This window comes from Trachymyrmex septentrionalis, unplaced genomic scaffold (genome assembly GCF_001594115.1).
Source record: "Trachymyrmex septentrionalis isolate Tsep2-gDNA-1 unplaced genomic scaffold, Tsep1.0 scaffold175, whole genome shotgun sequence".
NCBI classification, from domain to species: domain Eukaryota; kingdom Metazoa; phylum Arthropoda; class Insecta; order Hymenoptera; family Formicidae; genus Trachymyrmex; species Trachymyrmex septentrionalis.
Window position 1 is genome coordinate 6,605 of NW_017304917.1, and position 17,029 is coordinate 23,633.

General features: G+C 31.3%; 2 protein-coding genes across 2 annotated transcripts in view; both read right to left on the bottom strand.

Moving 5' to 3' along the window:
- Window positions 1-1,551: 1,551 nt before the first annotated feature.
- LOC108746499 lies at window positions 1,552-11,852 on the bottom strand (the record flags this gene model as incomplete). Its single annotated transcript, XM_018483317.1, has 3 exons — window positions 11,705-11,852; window positions 1,896-2,910; window positions 1,552-1,727 (listed from the first exon to the last, which is right to left on the bottom strand). Coding segments are annotated over exons 1-3 (1,339 nt in total), but the record flags the coding sequence as incomplete, so codon positions are not given.
- Window positions 11,853-14,195: 2,343 nt separating this feature from the next.
- LOC108746500 overlaps window positions 14,196-17,029 on the bottom strand; it is an 86,679-nt gene continuing 83,845 nt past the window's right edge. The window contains exon 2 of the mRNA XM_018483318.1: window positions 14,196-15,096. Coding sequence (XP_018338820.1) covers window positions 14,196-14,639 — 444 coding nt within the window. The 5' untranslated portion in view covers window positions 14,640-15,096. The remainder of the gene's footprint in view (window positions 15,097-17,029) is intronic.

The following is a 17,029-nucleotide window of genomic DNA, read 5'->3' on the forward strand; positions in this document are numbered from 1 at the left end:
AACATTTATTGGTGTAAATAAAGTTTTTGTAGTTCTGAAGTCATTGACCCGTATTCAGAATACACTTTTATCTCTGATATTCTGTAGTAACGTAAATTATAGCATGTTAGTGCGCTAACATCGTTATAAGCGCATTCTGAATACGGACCATTATGTTTAAAACATTTTTTTATCATAATAACAAAATTCAATCAACGGGCGAAGTAAGAGTCAACCACATTTTTTTAATTTTTACATAAAATTATATATTATATTAAACGCGATGAAACATCACGCCAAAAAATAAGACTATAAACTAATACATGACAAGTTTCGGCTACCAGTTTGAGCCCTCTTCAGACATTAGTACAATGAAAAGTAACAGAACAAATTCAATTGTCGCAAGTATTCGTATATTCCGAATAATCACAGTTCGGGTGAGTCTTGATCTCGAAACATAACTTCCGTATGGTTGAACAGTCAAAAATATTAAAATTGTCATTGTTGAAGTTCTAGTTAATAAAACGGATAAATTAAAAACAAAAAACGTAACGGACAAATACGTATAAAATAAAATAATATAAAATACCGAAATTCAAACAAAATCCATAAAAATTATTTCATAAAAACTCACCGGAAATCATGTGTAAGAAGTTTGAATTAATATGTCCAAAAAGAACTAAAAAACTTTTGAAATATGTACAGAGAGAAGGAACGTAGATATGTAAAACAGACATAATGTATCGATTATCATGTACGTTCAATAGTGAGGATCAACACAGACTGAGCGAGGAGACGGGCTGTTCGTAACCGAAAGTCAAACTCTATTTATGATTGGAATATACGCTTTGTGGAGGCCATCGGTATCTGTCTGCAAATTGATACCATTCTTTTGTTTCCTGATATTAATCATCTCTGAAACTAAACGTCTCCGATAGCTGGGCTCTTCATCTAAGATTTCGACCTCCTCCCATTTAAATTCGTGGTCGAGTTGTCTCCTATGCTCCGTTATTACCGATCGTGCCGACGTGTTGTATTTAATGTGATTGCGATGTTCTGCAATCCTTGTCTTTAGTTTTCTGCCTGTCTGTCCCACGTACGTAGCGTCACAATCATTGCAAGAAATTTTGTACACTACGTTGTTCTTTGATGTGTGTGGATGAACATCTTTGTGTACCTTAATGTATTTTTTGAGTTTGTTCGGACTACGGAAAGAAACCCTGATGTCGTTATTGTTGAACCGATTGAACTTTTCTGTGTGGCGCGGGATGAACGGAACCGTAAGCCAGGACACTGATTCCTTCGCTTCGTCCTTGTCATTCATACTGTTCTGTGTTATGTGTCTATTTCTATTCAAGTTTTTAATTCGTAGGTTGATTGTGTCAAATATAAATGATAATGGGTAGTCATTGTCTAATAAAATGTTAATGATAAGTGTCAAATTTTGTGTGTAAAATCGAAAGTCCGAAAGTAAAATTGTTCTGTCAACCAGCGAAAAAATCGTTCCTCTTTTTTGTGCAATGGGGTGGTTAGAATAAAAATTCAAAAACCTCCCTGAAAAGGTCGGCTTACGGTACCAATCAACTCCAAACCCGTTTCCAATGATCGATATAGTCACATCCAGGAAATTAATTTCATCACCCCCAAATTCAGAAGTGAATTGTAATCGTGGATGGAACGAGTTAAATTGTTCTACTATTGAGTCAATTCTTGATGGTTCAACCGCAGTACAAATATCATCCACGTATCTAAAATAAAATATTGCGTCCAAGTTCAACGACATCAAGGACACCGTCTCAAGTCTCCTCATCACCAAGTCCGCTATTACAGGTGATAAGGGGGACCCCATAGGAGTGCCGTAACTCTGTTTATAAAAATTGTTGTTAAACGAAAAAAATGTGGAATCAAGAATGAACCTTATTGCCCCCACAAACTCCTCCCTAGGTAGAGGACAGTCTCCGGCAACATACATCCAATGTTCATTGATGCAGTCTATGGCTATATCCACCGGAACATTCGTGAACAGAGATTTTACGTCCAGTGAGATTAATTTATATTGGTCTGTAGTGTGTAATCTTTTTAGTTTCTCAACAAGTTCGAAACTATTTTTTATATGACTCTTTGCTTTAGGAATGGATTTAATTAATATATTGTGTAAGAATGTCGCCAGTGGATAGAGCGGACTGCCCAACGAAGAGACAATGACCCTCAAAGGGCAACAAGGTTTATGTATTTTCGGCACACCATAAGCTCTCGGAAGTGATCCGTCACTACAATATAAGGTCTTGTATTTTGTTTCGCTAATATACTTCTTCGTCTTCCATCTGGTGAGCATGGACCTTATCGCTGTCGTGATTTTCCTGATGGGATCTTTATTGATAAGAGAGTATGTGTCCTTGTCATTCAGCAGAGTGATCATCTTTTCCATGTAGACCTCTCTGTCTAAAGCGACTGTGACATTGCCCTTATCTGCGTGTGTGAAAAGGACATTGGTATGCTCCGACAAAAAGGCGCGTGTCTTCGATTCCATTCTTAACAATAATTTATCAATCGGAGATGTTGTGATTGGAGAGGAAATGATGCCGTTAAGAATTGGAATGGAGTGGTTGGTGATCGCGATCCTATTTTCGATCGGCATGCGATGCACACCAGTTTCAACACTCTTAATGCAATCGAAAATAATCTTACGTTTATCGTTTAGTGGAAGAGCGAAGTTCTCACCTAGTTGTAGGAAACACTGTATGTCTGTTGGAATGGACACAGAGGATAGGTTGAGGAACCACCCGTTTCGGACAGTGGTCAGGGACGAAGATCTGTGTGAGGTGAAGGAACTGGGATGTATGGATATCAAGTTGCTAGGAGATAACGTAAGTGAAGGATTGTTGACATTCGATGTGTCCTTGTGCACGGATGTTGGGCCAGCACGTATGCCTGTATCACATTCATATAAAATAGGTTTGATTCTGGTTATGGTCTGTGCTTCCTTTTTATCACACAGCCATAAGAGTTTGTGATTTAATCTCTCTCTTTCTTTTCGGAAAAGCACATTACAGGATTTTTCCTGTGTATCCAGAAACCAATCGAGAATCCTTGTAGGAAGACAACGATAAAGTCCGCTCACCACACGGAAGAAAGACCTTCTGTAAAAATCTGTCTGTCTATACGCGTCATTCAGTTCTATCTGGAGAATTTTTTATTAGTATGTATTTTTACCATTTATTCAAAGTGAATATTAAACGTATACGTTTCGACCTACGGTCAAAGGTCCTCTTCAGTACAAAAAAATATATTAACAAAATTACATAATGATAGCACATACGAGATAGCACATAAACTAATAACATACAAAATGCGAAAAAAACCGTAATAGCGATATCCGAGTTAATCTTGGTCATTAAATTGTTAAGTTAACTAAAAAGAAAAATATTTTGTTTTAAAAATGATCGACCAAAAGGTTAAAAATAATTTAAAAAATGCTAACATAAGATATAGGCGTAAAAATGGTAAAAAAAAAACTTACATGACTGCCAAGATTAAACTGTTTTTATAAGATTTGTTGTACATGTTTCATTAAACTGTTCCATTTACTATGTAATATAAATGTGAATAAATTAAAAAGTTAATATAAATAACAGTAAAAATCCAACTTTAGTTTACTTACATGAAACAAAATTTAAAAATATTAGACACGACATAACTGTTTGGTAGACAGATGTAAAATGAAAATTAAAAGAAACAGTGGGTAACAGAACATGTACTTACAAAAACAATAAGTAAAAATATAAATCCAAGTATAAACGATATAGATTGAAAGCATTACGTATCTGAAAATAGTTCTATATATAACGAATCGAAAGAAAGTGTATTGTTTTGTAAATTTAGACCTTGTTTTTGTTTTTTAATATGTATCATCTCTGATAACAATCTTTTATGTAAAATTTGCTCTTTGCTAAAATATGTACGTTATTGCAATCAAATTCATCAAATAAATCTATCCGATGTTGTGTGATAATCAAATGTTGTCACTTATGCGCATTTTTAGGTATCTGCTTGTCTATCCAACATATGATGCATCACAGTCTTTATAGTCAATCTTATATACTAAATTAGATTGAGAAGATTAAGGTAGCATTTTTCTGAACTTTGATAAATCTATTGACCTTATTTATGCCTCTATAAGCCATACGTAAAAATGGTACATTTTTTTAAGAGCATACCGATTTTTTTAGAAATATTAAGAATAAATGGTATACAGAAAAATTTTTTATTATTGATATCTTCTTGGGTTGTCAATTGTTTATTAATAACAAAATTATCAACACGATTAAAGAGATCAAATTTTTTTGTAAAGTCTTTTTTTGATAATTAAAAATATCTAACTTAGAGGATAACCATTATTCAGAAGGATTTTTATAACTTTATAAGTCAAAATTTTTTTTATGAAAACTTGGATGAGAAAGTAATAAAATTCTATCAATCAAACCAATAATCGTGCCAATTTTTTGACAGAGAGGATGCTATGAGAAATAATTAAGAAAATGTAGGTTTACGATACTAATCAAAAATAAGAGTCTCTTTTTTTATCAAGCAAATGTCCAAGAAATTTAATGAGTCTTTACCAATTTCCACTGTAAATTGTAGTCTTGGGTGGTAAGAATTGAATTTAATAAGAATCTGATCAATACGAGCATTGTCAATAGCTAAAGCAATGTCATCAACATATCTTACATAAAACAGTGGTGTCTCAGAAAGCTTATTTAACGAAACTAATTAAGTCCTGCATGACTAAATCAGCAAGTATAGGAGATAGTGGAGAACCCATGGGTAAACCAAAGGTTTGTCTATAAAATTTCTCATTAAATATAAAAAAAAGTGGAATTAACAACTAATTTTAATGCTTTAAAAAATTCTGTTTTTGAGATGTCAGTATTTTTTTCTATAAGGTACCATCTATTGGATATTCCATCAAGAACTAGATCCACAATACGTTAGTAAGAGTGATATTACGTCCAAAGATAAAAGAAAAGCTTCAGTAAAAAATGTCAAATTTGAGATTTTTTTAGTCAAAAAATAGCTATTAACTGTAGAGTTGTTTGCTAGAGGTAAACTCTTATTAATGATCTTATGTAGGAAAGATGCTAAATTATGGAGTGGACTTCCAATCGATGAAACTATAACCCTCAACGGACATCCAATTTTGTGGATCTTAGATAAACTAGTAGTAAGATTGGTGTAGTACAATTTAAATTATTATAATTATAGTCCAAAAGGTATCCGTAATTCTTCCAATCCTTCAATAATAATTTTAATTCAGTAATAATTTTATTTACTGGATTACGTCTTAAATTTTCATAAATATTAGAGTCTGCAAATAACAATTCTATTTTATGTATATACTCATGTTTATTTAGTGCCACAACTACATTGCCTTTGTTCGCTCGTGTGAAAATAATGTTAGGATTGTCATTTAAAAAAGTTTTTGTTGATGCAAGGAGAGATAGTATGTCATTTTCAATATTGGTACGTTTAAAAACATGCTTTATGTTTTTTAATAACGGAAATATTTTATTCCTCATTTCAGTAATTTTAGGGATTTTAAGTTTCATAAAATTATATTCAACAAAGTGTTTAACAAAGTCAATAGTAGTATTTATTATATTATAATTAGGAAGACAAAAATTTTCATCTAATTGCAATAATGACTGTACTTCTTTAGGTATTAAAATACTACTGACATTTTTAAACCAATGATCATTTGTCTCGGTAATTTTATATGTAAAATATTTATAATTGGAAGCAATTAAATTGGTTTCAATCAATTCATCAATATCATTCGAATTAGAATTATAGAAAACAAATTTTTTACAGGTATATAAATTAGCAGTATTATTCGCAGGTTCTGTATATTTATTAGTCACAAAGTAATATTTAATATCGTTTATATTCCTCGTTCTAATATTCCTTATTATCAAGTTTATAATAAAAGTGTTTTTATTTTTTCTGTACGTACTCTACAAGCGGAGATATCACGACGCAAAGTTCCGAACTGTCACTTTTTCAGATTAAGATACGTCGTCATCGTCGACCGCATTCCACATATTCGTTTCGTGTCCTTCTAACATTATTTACATAAGCGGTAGTTTCGTGTCCTTTTGACATGCTTTACGAAGGAGCGCTGCGATCTAAAGACATCTGGAGACACGACAGTGTCGTGGCGCTAAGCATGGCGTGAATACTACAATAAATCTCGGTCGGTTTTTTCGAAACAGGATCGGTAAAATCAGTATAATAATAAAATACGCTAGTAATGCTAAAAACTAGGAAATATTATTTAAAAAGCGATTTCTTCAATCTCGACCTCCATTTGTTTATAACTTAATATTTAACAAAAAAAGATTAAATAGAAATGAAATTATTCATTGGTATTTGTTAACTAAGCTAGAAAATAATAATGAAAAATCGATTTATTTCTATTTATTTATAATTAATATTTAACAAAAGAAGATCAAACGAAAATGGAATTATACGCTGGTATTTGTTAATTAAGCTAGAAAATGATACTGACAAAGCAATTTATTCGATCTCCATTTGTTTATAACTCAATATTTAACAAAAGGACATTGGATGAAAACGAAATTATACACCGATAATTATTAATCTAATTATTTTATAAACAAATAGAAATAAATTACCTTTTCATTATTATTTCTTAGCTTAATTAACAATTACCAGCGTATAAATCGTCATCATCTTCTGGCTTAATTAACAAATGTAGTGTATAATTACATTTTCGTTCGATCTCTTTTTATTAAATAATAAATTATAAACAAATGATCGAGATCGAATAAATCGCTTTGTCATTATCATTTCCTAACTTACAATTAGTTAACAATATGGTATTTACTGCGTTGGTGATATCATTTTACTTATTCTATATTGGCTACTGACACTGTGATTGTTCATTTAATTCTTTATTCAATATTTAATTTAAGACATAAATTATGAAAGTTAGAAAGAGAAATTAATTATAAAATGCGTTATAAAGTATGTCAGACAAGGAAAGATTGAAGGCCGATTTCACTAACACCGATCAAGCTTAATCTTAATTAACTGTCAACCGCAATTGATCGATTCTACTAATAGCAAAGGCGATTGATCAGTCAACGGCCGATTAAGCTAACTGGCGTTGAAAGTTAAAACTAATCCTGAGTATGCCAACTTTTCAAAATAAATCTCGCGTTTCAAATTGGCTTTTGTCTCTTATGCGACATTCATAAAGGCCTTTTCATGCTGACGCTCGATGCTCATTTTCAGTGTCAAAATCAAATGACGTTTGATATTCATCAATTTCTATTCTTAAGCCCAATGTTTATGATGCTAGGGGCCAGTTTCATCAACGCCAATTAATTATAAACGGCATTGGTGAAACGGCTCTAGAAATCGGTCCGAGATCTCAGACAGAGAAGGAATTAATAAATCATTTGATACGACCATTGTGATTGGTCAATTCTTTCTTTATCCGAGGTCTCGGACCGATTTTTAGCATCGTAGGCACAAGGCTATAGACAGAAACGGCGGAGATTTAGAGAGAGATACCGTCCAACTGAGCGCACCACACATGGCCGGTATTCATAGATGGATCTTATATTTAATCTTAAGTATGTCATGAATCAATTAGAAGACCGCATTAACGACTTAAAACATTACTTAAAGCCGGTTCTACATTAGTTGCAAGCTGATCGCAAGTTTGTTGCGACAGTCAATCTGAAACTTGGATTTTGAAATCAACGTTTCATATTAACTGTCGCAACAAACTTGCGATCAGCTTGCAACTAATGTAGAACCGGCTTAAGACGGTTAAAATAAGAACCGATTATAAACTGGCTATGAGAGAGTAGCAAATTGCATCACGTGAATAACAGCGTCCAATCAGGACAAGGATCACATGATTAGTTTTCTCCAATCTCTTCCACTTCCATGCCTATGGAGCTTTGATGACCGCTCCTAATCAGAGAATCAGAAGAGATGGGTCACGTGATGCAGTTTGCTACTCTCTTCTTTCGAGATTCTCTAGTCGCCATTCTCTTTACTCTTCTCTCCGACCTCTCATGTTTCTCGTGGGCGGGAATTAAATTTTTAGATTTTGGAAAGTATGACCGATTTCAAACGCGCATTTACACATAATAAGTATATTATATCTGGAGACGATAGTGGCGTGTTATTTTTCACCGCATAAGCGGCATTTTGATCCTCTGGTAAAAAGTTGCTGCCATTATTATCATTACCAGTGGCGAGTTATCAATCTGTTAGACACAAGCGATGCTGCAAATTAACCAAGAGATGGAAGTATATATTTATTAAGAATATTCTTATATTCAACCCAATTAAAATAGTAGTTTTCATTTTTTTTCAAGGATATTTTTATTAAAAGTCTTCTTATTCAACCCAAATATGGCAATTTTAATTCTCTGTCAAAAATTATTACTCTTTGAAAAAAATTAATGTATCAAATGAAAAATTAAAATCCAGATGCTATAATCTTAAACAATCAAGTTAAATTCTATCAAATTAAAAAGTAAAACACAAATAATATTATCTCTTGTTATTTACTTAACTCTAATCATATGTATCATTTATATAAAAGATTTAATATCAATAAAATTGGCGTCAAGTTAAATTCCTCAAAATTTTATATATTATTCGTAAAAAAGATTTGATATGAACAATTGGCGTTAAGTTAAATTCCATATAATTCGAATACCAAACTAAATAAATAATATTAACTTTAATAATATGTATCATTCTTATAAAGGATTTAATATCAAGAACTAGCGCGTAGTTAAATTCCATTTCTTTACTATGCTAAATTAAATAAATAATGAATATTAATCTAATGATATATATCATTTGTATAAAAAATTTGATATCAACAAATGTGGCGCCAAGTTAAATTCTACTATCAAAATAAAAAGTAAAACCAAGTGATCTTTATTATTTACTTAATCCAAATGGAACTATCTTTTTATACAATAAAACACAAGTATACGTATATCTTATTGAAGGATCTTCCTATTCCAATCCACAAATGGTTTAAATTCCTCTTAAATAAAATTATTATACCACAATTCATTCAAAGACATTTTTTTCCAACTAAAATAGTAGTTATTTAATTCTCCTTCAAAATAATATATAAAGCATTATCGCAAAATTACGTTATCTTGCTTAATTTAAATGTTATTACAAAAAATTAGAGAGTTAACCGTATAAAATGATAAAATTTAATTTAAGTAGAAAAATTAGTCATATAAAAACACTTAAAATAAGAACACTTTAGATGAGTGCAACTTCTGCATATATGGTCTAATGAGATTTACAGAAAAGCATTTTATAACTGGAAATTTCTACTTTTCAGATCTTTAAATAACAATATGACTGACGATTTTTCCGGAGTTTCACAATTACAAACAATGATCCATAGAGTTTCAAAATTTTTTGTGAACTTTGTGAAGTTATGCAGTAAATGAGAAGTCGGGCACAAATACTGTTTACAACTTTCGAAACCATGAACCTTTAAATTGCTTTTTTGATGAACATTGTGCGACTTTTTTTTACCGAGTCAACATTGAATTGAAAATGGTTCTTTTGACTTTGACTGCTCATAAAAGAAGAACGGAGTAACGTATAGTATACAGTGAAAAAGAAAAAAAATTCAAAATTTTCTCTTCAGATGTTTGTATCATTGCTTAGACACAAATAAGACTTTTTATGTAAACTTAAGTGAAAGATAAAGTTAAAAATTGAGACAATTATCTATTTCTATTCAACACGCTCTACTCCGATCAAAAAGAGAGAGAAACCCTACAATGGTAACGTAATTTTAAACTTTAGAGTCTATTGACTTCAACGAGAAAAAATAGTAGAAGAAAATAGTTGTGACATTTTTTAATTAATGTTATTTTTTTGTTCAAAGTTATGACTTTGGGCAAAACGGCAATTGCTGTGTTCATTCTAATCTTAAATCGCAATACACATTAGCGTTACTCGAAGTGTACCACATGAAGTTTACACAGTCGGATTTATGCTTTTATTTATTCTTTTGTGTGTGTGTGTGTGTGTGTGTGTGTGTGTGTGTGTGTGTGTGTGTGTGTGTGTGTGCGCGCGCGCGCGCGCGCGCGCGTGTGTGTAAATCATACAAGACTAAATTTTTAACAGACTGATTAATTCTTATTAAGTTTGTAATATATAATATAATATCATTGGCTGTAGCCTTCTTGTAACAGTGTGACAATGCATATCGTACCGTATTCAGCAAGATGTTGTAGCATCATTATATATACAAAAATTTTAAGAAAATGTTCCCAAAAAAAATGATTAAAACGCTAAAGCAATGCGCAAAGATCTAACAAATCTAAGAAGTATTTAAAACGTTTCTACATATATTAAATGCATAGAATGTTTGTAATGTAAGACAGTGTTTCAAAATAGAGGCAGCAATATTAAAAATTCTTTATACTAAAAATTTAATTTTGTTATATACTTACTCACGCACGCACGCACGCGCACACACACACACACACACACACACACAAATGATTCATAAATCCGACTGTGCAATCTCCATGTGGTACGCTTTGAGTAACGTTAATGTCTACTGCGACATAAGATTAGGATGAATACAGTGATTGCCGTTTTGTCCAAAGTCGTAACTTTAAACATGAAAATAACATTAATTTAAAAATGTCACAACTATTTTTTTCCGTTGAAATCAGTAGACTTTAAAATTTAAAATTACGTTAACATCGTAAGATTTCTCTCTCTTTTTGATCGGAGTAGAGCGTGTTGAATAGAAACAGATAATTGTCTCAATTTTTAACTTTATCTTTCACTTAAGTTTTTTAAAAAGCTTATTTGTGCTTTTTTAAAAAGCTTATTTGTGTCTAAGAAATGATACGAACATCTAAAGTGAAAACTTTGAATTTTTTTTCTTTTTTAACGTATACTATACGTTACTCCGTTCGTCTTTTATGAATAGTCAAAGTCAAAAGAACCATTTTCTATTCAATGTTGAATAACTCGGTAAAAAAAAGTCGCACAATGTTCATCAAAAAATCAAATTAAATTCATGTTTTCGGAAGCTGTAAACAGTATTTGTGCCCAACTTTTCATTTACTGCATAACTTCACAAAGTTCACAAAAAAATTTGAAACTCTATAGATATTGTTTGTAATCGTGAAGCTCCGTAAAAATCGTCAGTCATATCGTTATTTAAAGATATGATAAATAGAGATTTCCAGCTACAAAATGCTTTTCTATACGTCTCATTCTGACCATATATGTAGAAGTTAACTCATTTAAAGTTTACTCATTTTTCGAAGACGTGAGAAGTGGTGCTTCGATTTCTGCGAGTAGTGTATTATAACATATGAAGATCATGCTCACTGCTACCAAAGAGGTATATTTTCTTCTTTATTAATTTTTTCTAAAATGTATTTTCTAAAAAAATTTTCTTTTTATTTTCTTTTTTTTATTTTTTCTATTTTATGACGTTTTAATTACATTTTCTAACAATTAGTTTACAAACAAGAATATAAATAAGAAGCGTTCGAAGTTTGCATAGCAAAATTCAGTTCCAAACGACCAAATAGACGAACAATATGAGATGTTTTATTAAAGTATTTAATATTGTTACTAGACCAGGCGAAGCACCCCCATATCATAATATTACCACTTCCATATTTTATAGTCTTTTGAATATTTACTTCTTTGAGAGCTTCACCAGTTTTTCGCCATATCTTAGACCGTCGTTTTTGTCCGAATAATTCAAATGTGCTCTCATCCGACCATAATACTTTTTTCCAAAAATCTAGAGGCATATTCACGTATTTTTTGGCAAATTTGAATCTTTTTTTCTTATTTATTTTATTGATGAGGTGGTAATATTATGATATGGGGGTGCTTCGCCTGGTCTGGTGTCGGTAATTTGACTCAAATTAAAGGAATTATGATGGCAGAAGGATACATTGATGTACTGTGCGAGAATTTAAAAGAATCTCTTTTGGAAATTATATTTAAAAAATAACTTTATCTTCCAACAAGATAACGATCCGAAGCATAAGGCAAAAAAAACCACTGCCTTTTTCAAATCTAATAAAATAAAACTGCTCGAATGGCCGCCACAATCACCAGATATAAACCCAATTGAAAATCTGTGGGTTTATTTAAATGAAAACGTGAATGAAACAAATGTAACTGACAAGATATCGTATTATACAGTACTCCAGAAGACCTGGAATAAAATTGATCCTGAGTATTTGAAGAAATTAGTCGAAAGTGTGCCTCGTCGACTGGAAGCAGTATTAAAAACAAAGGGCGGGCACACCAAGTACCAAGCACCATTAAAATTAATTTTATTTATTTGTTACTTATTATTAATATTTCTATATATTGTATAATATTTCTAAAAGTGTATGATTTATTTTGTCCAGGGTAAAAGGTGTATCAATATTGAAAAATAAATTTTTTACAAAGGAATTGAGCACAATTTTAATTATTTCACATTTTCTTTATTTAAATACTTTCAAATGCTTTGATTTTCTTATCCAATAATTTATTTGCTTGTTAAAAAAATAGTTACACAAACAAATTCAATTTCTTTAAGATGTATGATTTATTTTGTCCAGTACTGTAATTCCCACTATTAAACGAGTAATTTGTTTTGCATTTTTTAACTATGAACATCTTTTGAAAAATTGACATGATTTACCATCAATTATCATCAATAAATTGACGGAATTTTTTTTATTTAAAACAGTTGTTAAGTGAAAGAGATAAGTTCATTTAATTATACTGAGGAAGGCTCCATGTAGCCGAAACGTCTATATTTCATATATTGATATTTTTTTATTGATATGTTAAAAATTAGTTTATCTTTATTAATAAATTATATACAATAAGAACAATAAATTGATGGACTCCTATTAATATAATAATAAATCGTGATAAAAAAAGCAATTGGAGCAATTCATCGCAAGAAGTAATTGCGCAGTGTCAAATATTAAAATTAATTATCTTACATACAATGTAATATTTAATAACTTAAATGACTTGAATATTTCGGCTCGTAATTTGGACCATCCTCAGCAAATTGATGTTAAAACATTGCCTATTTCTCAATCCTATTGATTATATATTCCTTGTGACCGAGCGTGATAACTTCTCTCATATGCCTGTGATACGGACACTGGTTGTATGACATAGTCATATGGGACCTACGGTTTATTAGTCGATTCTGAATGACGATTTATTCGGAAACTTTTTTCAGATTTATTTTTCGATTCTGCCCGGGATCTCTGGGATAGCAGTATCGTGCACTGCCTGCTACGCCATGCTCGCACTCGTTAAAACATTGTATCATGTATAATTTTATAATCACGTCTGTAAGAATCTTCATTAATAAATCTGTTGACCATTTCAGTTCATAAGCTGATTGATAACTTTTATTCATTTTGTGATAACAGATATGGTTACATTACACCAAGTTCCATTCCATTATTATCATATTCAATGGCAGGATGACCATGACTAACGCATTGTGTTTTTTTATCATATTCCTAAATTATAAAAAACATTTTTACAATATGACACAAGAGGCTGCAGTTTTTGATATAGGCCATTAATCTTTGCAATAAGTAAGAATATTTCGAATCAACAAAGTTTTCATGCCAATTTCAATACTTATTTATTAACATTGAAAATGACCTCGCGTTTAGATCAAAATGTTTGTGTATGTATTATATTATATGTAATTATTATGGGCGAAGAGCAGCCTGATACTCTCTCTTCGCCTTGATGAAGTGGACTGCAAGGTTCACGAAACGTTGGCATTGCAAGAATGAATCTGGACACGGAGGAAACTCGCGAAACACATAACTTTTATATAGAAAGTACCCGTGGAAGCTTCAAGAAGACTTACTTTACTTTTTCTTAAAATATTTCGGGATATTCTTAGAATACTATTTTAGGATTTTAGAAACATTTTACGAATATTTTAAGAATATTTAACATTAGCTTTGATCTAAATTAAAGATATTTTATTAAATGATATTTTATTATTAGTTAAAGTTGTATAATATTACGAGAGATAAGAATATAAATAAAAAGAAATATAAATAAAATAAAAAAATATAAATAAAAAGAAAAAGAAAAGAAATTTGCATTTACCCGATAGGTCTTTCTGGCTGATTTTGTTGATCTTCTATTCGAGTTTTGATGTGTTTAGGCAATTGTTGATAATGAAATGATGAGGGAAGCGATGGCGGTCTTATTTGTTGTTGTTGCTGCCTTGATCGCGTCCTTCTAAGATCCTGGTTATACATATTGTAAAGGGTATCTTGTGTCGAAAAGGACGTGTGTTCCATATAAATCTCATGATTCTTCTGCTGTGTAGATTGACTACGTTGATGTTGATGGTACTTGATCGGTGGAGTATAGGGCTCATTATGAAAGCTTTCTTGTTCATCATAACCGATCGTAGATCCCGATGGTAACATGGTGTTCAAATGAAAACTGTGGGCGGTCGTGTAGCCCTCGGTTGAGCCCGCGTAAAGAAACGGTGCCATCGTAACCGACTGATATGGCAAACTGAAATTCACCAACGCCATTTCTTTTGCATTCGGAAAGATTCTCCCAGTCACACTTTGGAATCCAAATTTGTCTTTCACGAAATTTGTCTTTGCAAAAGGTAAATCTCTTTTGGACCTCGTGGTGATACCTCAGACGATAACTTGATTTGGAGTAAGATCAGATACGTATCCTTGTCGCACAGATCATAATCGAATTATTGACGATTTTGCAAAGTAGCACCAAATTCCAAGAATCTGTGAGGTAACCAAAATCGTGCAGAGTAAGAACACTCTCATCGCGATCATATTAAACATTTCTGCTTTCTGATTGTGTCGTTTCACATTTAAATTAGTTTATATGGAGGAGTCCGACATATAAATCTTTTTCAATCTTTAATGCTGATGTTGTTGCATAATAAATCGAAGGAAAAATCTAGATATCGACTAATCAAGACTACTGTTTTCCGTTTCTCATCAACACATAATCGAAGTTGAACTGAAAATTTAAAAAATCATAATATTGTATCAAATCAGTAAAATAAAGAGTCACACAAATAAAAAGTATTAAGTAAAACTTCCCCTTTACACAGCCAGTTCCAAATGACCTCCGAGTGATCTTGATCTTAACTTTGATTTAAGAAGATCAAGATCATTTTCCGTCGCTCGTTATTCATTAAAAAGATATAAATAAAAACGTTTTTATGAGTAGGACACTTTCAACATAACATACACTAAATTTCCTGCTTTGAAAACAAAAAATCTCTACTTTAAAATAGATTTCCTGATTTAAAAACAGTTGTTTTTATTGTTTACAGAGAATTTTTGTTTTTATAGCAAGAAATCTATTTAAAAGCAAAGAATTTTTGTTTTTAAAGCAAGAAATCTGTTTTAAAACATAGATTTTTTGTTTTTAAAGCAAAAAATCTATTTAAAAATAGACATTTTTTGTTTTTAAAGCAGGAAATCTATTTTAAAGTAGAGAATTTTTGTTTTTGAAGCAGAGCATCTATTTAAAAGCATAGATTTTTTGTTTTTAAAGCAAGAAATCTATTTTAAAACAGACAATTTTTGTTTTTAAAACAGAAAATCTATTTTATAGTAGAGAATTTATGTTTTTAAAGTAAACAATCTATTTTAAAGCAGAGAATTTTTGTTTTTAAAATAGGAAATAAATAAAATGTAATACATTCTTTATGTTGGAATATGTCTGTTATGTTGAAAAAGTGTCCTATTTATAAAAACGTTTTTATTAATAACTTTTTAATGACTAACGAGTGACAGAAAAGATCAATGACCTTGAGCTTCTTAAGAGCTTCTCAAGGTCAAGATCAAAGTTAAGATCACTCGGAGGTCATTTGGGACTGGCTGTGTAAAGAGGAAATTTTACTAAATATTCATCGTAAAATTATTTCATTATCAAGTTTTATTATTAAATCAATTTAGTAAAATCTTAATCCTAATTGTAGGTGTCACCGGTAAAGAAAGTGAGTAAAGCAGTATATTGGAATTATAGAAAACTAGGTACATGCAATATAATCAATATGTCAAGGCAGTTTTTAAACGAGCAATTACAATTAACTCAAAAAATAAAATAAAATTTGTTTTTTAATTGCATACGCACACGGCTACAAAATTCATCAATTTCGACTTACAAAGTCTTCTTCAGTGATAATAATTAATAACATTTCTATATAACCCTTTACAAAGTCAACTTACACTGTAATACATAATAAAATTATCGCTCTAATTTAATTTTACATACTTATTCCAGCGTTAGAATATTAAAGATCGAAAAAAGTATCTAATCAGAGGTTTAGAAGTATAAATGTGTTAAATTGTATAAGTGTGTTTTACTAATCCTTCGGTTGTTATCGAGAATCCAGCTCAGTCCATAATTTAATAAAAAATAAGATTGTCCGAACGAGGATTTCTTTTAACGATTATCCTACTGTATTCTATAATTAAATGTCACAATTTATAATTAAATGATTAATTTAATTATAAATATAATTAATTTTAAATATAATGTCACGTCCTGTTCTAATTTGGCGGACGCCGATAGAAGATCGCGAGCGGGGCTCACAGTGAGGAGGAAAGCGCGCGGGGTGGAGCCTCGGCTCCGATGAGCGAGCGTAGTAGATGCAACGGCCGAAATAGGTTCGCGATTTTTACATGACTGCTTCCTGATTGTTTTAGGAGCTCTATCAGAGGCGCCCTATGTAAAGATCACGTGGTACAACCATGAACGGGTCGCCCTCGCCAGTGCGAGCGTTGTCGTCCCTTAGAGCTCTTTGGAAGAATCGGGAAGAGAATGGTGAAGAAGAAAGAGAAGAAGCGATAGTTTATTTTACGATCTTTATTTTTAGTTCGGTAGCTTCAATACGAGTGACGCGAGGCTTCCCGCTTAACCTTGATCGATCTCGTAGGGA